Source organism: Perissodus microlepis, chromosome 13 (genome assembly GCF_051167445.1).
Source record: "Perissodus microlepis isolate ML-2025 ecotype Zambia chromosome 13, ASM5116744v1, whole genome shotgun sequence".
NCBI classification, from domain to species: Eukaryota; Metazoa; Chordata; class Actinopteri; order Cichliformes; family Cichlidae; genus Perissodus; species Perissodus microlepis.
In genome coordinates this window covers 18,417,752-18,424,389 of record NC_140473.1, presented here as the reverse complement: position 1 = coordinate 18,424,389, position 6,638 = coordinate 18,417,752, and the positions used below count along the sequence as shown (strand labels likewise).

General features: G+C 43.9%; 1 protein-coding gene across 1 annotated transcript in view; it reads left to right on the top strand.

Annotated features, from left to right (window-relative positions):
- Window positions 1–4,461: 4,461 nt before the first annotated feature.
- LOC146375022 (cGMP-dependent protein kinase 1) overlaps window positions 4,462–6,638 on the top strand; it is a 103,300-nt gene continuing 101,123 nt past the window's right edge. The window contains exon 1 of the mRNA XM_084947713.1: window positions 4,462–5,127. Coding sequence (XP_084803839.1) covers window positions 4,871–5,127 — 257 coding nt within the window. The 5' untranslated portion in view covers window positions 4,462–4,870. The remainder of the gene's footprint in view (window positions 5,128–6,638) is intronic.

Here is a 6,638-nt window from a genome sequence, read left to right as displayed (position 1 = left end):
CTCAGGCGATTAGAGGATCATCAGGGGGTCCTTTTGTCCCTCTGTGGGGGGATACTCCCACTAGGTTTATATCTGGGACTCTCCACCATTTGACCTTAGAACTGAAGAAGCTTCTCGGATGAGAGGTGAAACGTCTTCAAGTAACTTAAAGAAGTCCAGACGCTTTTCTTTGCAAGCTCCTTTGACTACGATGACCTGGATGACTGAGAACCTTCACAGACATTTTAAATTGTACTTTGTTACTAAAAGCTGGTTGCAAAGACAGATGACTTGTTCTCATTTCTTTAGTTGGATATATGAAAAATGTCAAATATAACACATTTTGATGGGCATAAAATTGTATTTTTGCACAAACAAGGTGATTTCCAAAGAGCTATTAACAGAAAGCTTGGCGTATCTTAGCATGGTGTGACAGTCTGTCCTTAATTTGAGGAAAAGTGGAGAACAAAAAAGGTGTTGGCATAAGCAATTTAAAAGAAACTATCAGCAGGTGAAATGTATGCCAAAGTCATGTCCTTAAGAAATATCTGGCTAAGACCTGACATAGGAAGCGAGAGATCCCTCTGGCCCTATCTATTGTGCACTGACACCTCATCTCAGTGGAAGGGTGCCTATCCAAAAGCCATTCTGGAAGAAGGGAAATGCCAAATTACACAAGAACTGGACTGAAAATTGGAGTTAACAGTTCTGATGAAGTGATGAAGCCAAATTTGAACATTTTGGTTGTAAAAGTGTAAAAGGGAGGTTAGGGGAGTTACAACAGTGAGCGTCTACAGCCATCTGTAAAACGTGCTGGAAGCTCTGTCATAGTTTGGGCCTGTATTGCAGCCAGTGGTGTTGGCGGTCTTCTCAAAACTGGTTGAGTTATGAAGACAGAAAAGTAGTGTCAGATTTTGATCTAAAATGCAATACCATCTGGAAAGCTTCTGATTGGCAACAGCTTAATTTGCCAGGATGACAATGATCCCAAACACACTGCCAATGCAGTAAAAAGCTTACCTGGATTGAAAAGCACACAATTGAGCACCATCAGTCATGGATTTGACATTATTAAAGTGGTGTGGGATCATCTTGACTGAGAATAAATGAAGAAACCACCCACATCTAAAGAAGATCTTTGAATGTCCTTCGAGAAGCCTGGAGAACTATTCCTGAAGACTACTTAAAGAAAGAAATTTAAGATAGTTCAAGCTGTGTTGAACAATAAAGGTGGCATTACCAAATATTGACTTCCAGGCTGGTAAGTGTTTTACAAACTCTGTATTAAATAATATTAAATATTAAGTAGTGAGGAAATTTCACAACTGGACTTGTTGCACAGGTGGCATCCTATCACGGTACCAGGCTGGAATCCTCTGAGCTCCTGAGAGTGACCGCTCTTTCACAAATGTATCCGGAAAAAGTCTGCATGCCAAGGTGTTTAGTTTTTTAGACCTGTGGCTATAGAAGTGATTGGAACATCTGAATTCAATGATTTGGATGGGTGAATGAATACTTTTAGCAACATAGTGTACCTTAAAAGATTAACTACACTATTGTTTGACTGACAGGTTGATGTCAGAAGTCATTGGACTACTTAAACAAGTAACTGTTTTTTTCATCTCTGCACTGAAAAGAAGCTGTAGACACAACATGAACTACCTTTACCTATAAGGCTATTTTCAAACAATGATAAGGCACACTTATTCAACACTAGCACCCCATTATAGTTGTCTCTCTGTACACACAAAGAATATAAGCCTGGCTTTAACTCTCTGTAAACTCTGGCTGGTCATATCTGCCGTTTTGGTTGCTTCCTTTTGTGTTAGGAAGCAACTGTAAAATGCTCTTGTCTTGTGCTATTTCTCTGTGGGTTGATCACATGCAAGTAGTCATGTGATCCGCTGTAAATATCAAGTACTGACTGTAACATCTTTAAGAAGTTCTTAAACAAATCACTGCACCTGACTGAGTATACACTGACACACTGATCAATATTAAAAATAGTCCTTATTTACAGACCTAGCAATGATACAAAAACACACAAGAAACACACCTTCTCACCTATCTGATTTTGACAGTACTAATGCAAGAAGGCAGGAAGCAAGTATCACTATTGCGTTTGCTAAGTCAATTTCCTGCGCTCTGGTTCAGTCCATTTCCAGTGTGAGCCGTGCGATCAATCTGCAGCTCTGGACATGATATCATGTTACATTGTGATACTACGTTGAATACAACATGAAGTTGCCATATTGCTGCTGAAGTGTATATTTGGTGGGGTATTTTACAGGCCTGGAGATGCTCAGAGAAAGATTGCACCGGGCTAGGGCATCTCTCCTGTCCTCGGCCCATGATGTCTCACTGTCTTTTATCCTCTCCCTGAGCCTGTGCCACCTCTCATGGGACCGCAGACCCAGGCAGGCGGCCAGCTGGTGGAGGCTCACTGGGACCACCAGCAGAGACACGAACAGCATAAGGGGCTCAAGGGGGAAGACACTCCATGTAACAACACACTGCGCCTACCATTGCACTTAGTAATCACTTCTAAGGTTTCCATACAGGCTGCTGGCATGATCACTTTTGTGTGTCTGCAGGGATTTTAGCTTTGTGAATAGTTACATCAATCTTTTTGTGCAAACGTGTGTGGGGGTGATAATGATGTGCAAGCATATGTCTGGATATACCCAAGATGCCTCTTCTCTCGTATTCTTCAATGTGCAAACTGTGTGTGTGTGTGTGTGTGTGCGCACACGAGTGTATTACAGGAAAACAGTGACTAATGTCTGCCCTCTTCTCTTCCGTAAGCTGATCTGTCCCTGAGGCGGACAAGAGGGCACCGGATTTTCTCTTCCAAGAGACGCTTTAGAAACGCTGCAAAGACAGAAGCACATGAACCCTTTATTACTGCGCAGGCACACTCAGCACTCATGAACTCAGTGACGCCCATGAGCGGCCGTTCTTGTGTGCCGTAAGAGCATCCATCTCCGAGTGCCTTAAGGTCAACTTGGCCTCCATTACCTAAGCCACAGCATCCAAGAGAGATGACCCATGTAGTGCTCAGACAACACAAGCTGAAACTGGTAATGCAGCATTGCTCCCCTCCGTGTAAACATGGAAAAAGTGGCGTTGGGACAAACAAGAAAACCTACACAGTTCAGGCTGATGATGTCTATACACATTAGGTTATGGTAGCAGTATGAGATCAAAGACACTTTAATTAAAAACTAATTGATGATGCTCTGCATATTTCTTTATTTTCAAATGCATGAATGTCCTTTTTTGTGAATAGGAGGTCAGTAGCAGTCTTTCAGTGCAGTCATATTCTCCATTCAGGGGCACGGAAGGTAACACTTAATTTACCACTATTATAATGGACACAGTATCTGCTGCATACATAATTAATCGATCACTGTTTTCCACATTGATAACAGCATGACCCTGGTTCTCATCTCGTCTTTGCTGCTCACAATTACTGTGAAACATGTGACACGCTCACGGAGCTTCAGAATCAGAAGTGCATCATATGTGCTTCGTGGTTAGAACCACTGCAATCGGGCCCGATAACTCTCAGGATAGTTATCAAGCCAGGCAGGACTTATCACAACTCTCATGTGGATACATGAGGGTTTGCAACATGTTAATGTGGTTGTTATTCCGCTCCAAGACTCCTTTGAAGAGCTGCAGCTTAGATGGGAAAGTAATTTTTGAATAATGCGCAATAAAACTCCTCAAAAGGTTCTGCAGAGCCACACTTTCCAGCAACAAGCACTCTGCTATAGCCCCTAAGAGCCGTTTGGAATAATAAGAAGGCAAGCAATAGTCAAGGGTGAGACATGTTGAACTGCGCCGGCAAAGTGAAGATCTGTTCGCGCTATTTTTAACTCAGAATCTTAATGAAACAACCCCCTAGCACCCATGAGCTCCCCTCTTCTTTCCCACTCAATGAATCCATTCAGTTGAAACACGCTCAGGCAGTAAGATGAAAAATGGTGCTTAGAAATGGCTGTCCAGCTTCAGTGATTAATATTAGAGTGAGAGAAGTGATGATCTATTATTGAACTCCCAGTCTTCACAGCGCAACCAGGATAAAAGTGATAAGCAGTGGTGCCACAGTGTGTAATTACAGATTACTCTCATCATTAGAGCAACCCACTTTGGAATGTATGTTGTAATTAACTTCATTTTAGGTGCAAACTCTTTAAAAAGCCTTTATTCATATCTAACATTGAATCAATTGCTATTTAGATAGATAGATAGATAGATAGATAGATAGATAGATAGATAGATAGATAGATAGATAGATAGATAGATAGATCATACCCATAATACCGAGTCCACTGCCCCGTGAAGCGAGTGTGGGACAATTGATTTTTGAAGTAGGTTAGGTCAGGGAGGTGATGTGTGCGCTTTTGTCGCGCAAAGGGAGGGTCGGAGTTGTGCAGACAGATGGTAAACAAATATTTGACAGCAGCCAGCAGCAGCACTGGGCTTCCTCTGTGGTGTGTTTGCAGGGTGAGCGGGCTGAACTATACAGGAGTTGTCTCGGCTCTTCAGTGCCCAGTTCTGCGTCCTCTGAGAGGAAGAGCTGCTGTAATTGGTTTCTCAATGAAGGATCATCAGCAGCTCCCCGGAGGCTTGGTGGACTGTAGCGCAGCGCTGCTCCATCAATCGTCCGTTTCCCGGATTTGAACGCTGCTTTGCTATTTTCTTCTGAAATAAACAAGTGCGCAGTGAAGGGGACTGTCGGAGCATCATCACCCTGCGCGCTTTAGACGGGGATCTTTTGTGATCTCTTTTTTTCCTCCCCCAAACCTGCTGAACGAGTATTGGGAGTTAATCGTTCTGTCCACCTCGGGGAGAATATCGACAAAGTTTAACGCAGATTTTCGCCATGAGTGATCTGGAGGACGACTTTGCCAAGATCCTGCTGCTAAAGGAGGAGAGAATAAGGGACTTGGAGAGGCGGCTTGCCGATCGGGAAGACGAGATTCAAGAACTGAAGAGAAAATTACACAAATGTCAGTCTGTTCTGCCAAGCGCTCAACTTATTGGACCCAGGACCCGCAGGGCGCAGGGCATCTCCGCGGAACCTCAAACGCACCAGGACCTGTCAAGGCAGGCGTTTCGAAAATATGCCAAGTCCGACTGGTAAGACAGTTTACGCAGGCGGTGGTACTTTATTGCTCTGTTATTGCGCCCATGTGTCTGCTTTGTGTCCCGTCTTAAAAGATTTTCTCGGTGTTTTTCTTCTGAGTTGATTTTTTTCTGGTCATAAAAACTATTCATCAGCATTTCGTTACGAGGATGTACAACTCTGTTTCGAGAGGAGAATACATGTGGCGACAAAACCCCCCCCAAAAAACTAGAGGCTCAAACACACACGGCTCACTGAGGCTCCTCTGTGCTTTGTCTCCACATAGTGTTTCTGTCTCTTTATGATCTTCTTTTTTTCTAAATGGGAGACTCAGAGTTTTGCCATGAATGGACGAGCACTTCCATTCTTGCGGGCCGATGACGCAGCTCCAAGGCAAGCTTTAGAAAGAGCTCCTAATTGATCAGATCCATCATGGCAGCCCCACGGGACACAGACAGGAGGAAGTGCGATGCATTATTGGCTTTTAGTAGCTGGACGCTGAGGACCCGAAGTGCATGTCTGAGGATATTTAATACTCCATTAGAAAACGCTTTGTTTGGCCATATGCTTCCTTCATCACCTTCAGGTGCTCGTTTTAGGTTCACAATCCTTATTTTGAGGGTTTCATCTGAGGTATGATGTCTGTATAGATAAAAGAAACTGCCTTTTTATTTAGTCCTTCTCTGCTTAGTTTGGTTTTGCTGTGTTTACTCGAAGAACCAAAAAGTTAGCCAAAGAACTTTTTCTTTTAATTTATTCTCACCTCATTTTCTATCATCAGAACCCCATCAGAATAAATTACTTATTACACTGACATCACACACGCACAAGCAGCCTGTTGACTCGCTTAGTGCAAGAGACAATGGGGTTAATAATATTAACATGGCTAGACTATTTCCAATCTTCATTTGCATTAATAAACTGCAGGCAGGGAAGTCCTCATTTGCAGTCATCAACGGATGCTCGCTGTGCTTTCAAAGGCAAACAACCGCAGGGAGAGCCCCCAGACAAACAAACAGAAGACAGCCCAACTTTAGAGGGATGAAAAAGTTGCAAACGAGCTACATTAAAGTTAAAAATAAAGTATCTCCATCAAATTGTCAGCCTTCCAGTGGAAGCATGGCTCGGTCTCAAAGTGATCAAATTATGAGTTTATTTTCAGCTGCTGAGTAACAGTAAGTGCCACAGTAAGGCTGCAGGAGTTGACAGACGGGAATGTGCCCATGCGCTCTGACGATAAACCGGAAGTAAACCTAGAAAACGTGCAAAACGCCAGTGATATGACGTCTTTGTGCTCCCGGGGTCTGGAGGAAGGCGCCCATATGAGCTGCTGGGGGTCTCTGACCCCTCTGTGTGCCGCAGAGGGGTCAGAGACGGTGTGACCCCCCTCATCCACCACCACACACGCGCACCCCACTGAATCAGGACGTGGCACCAGGCGGCGGCCCGCCCCGCTCCTCAGATTACTGCAGCATGGAGCTCCGGATCCTATTTCTATTGATCCGCATAGGAAAGGGGCTCACTT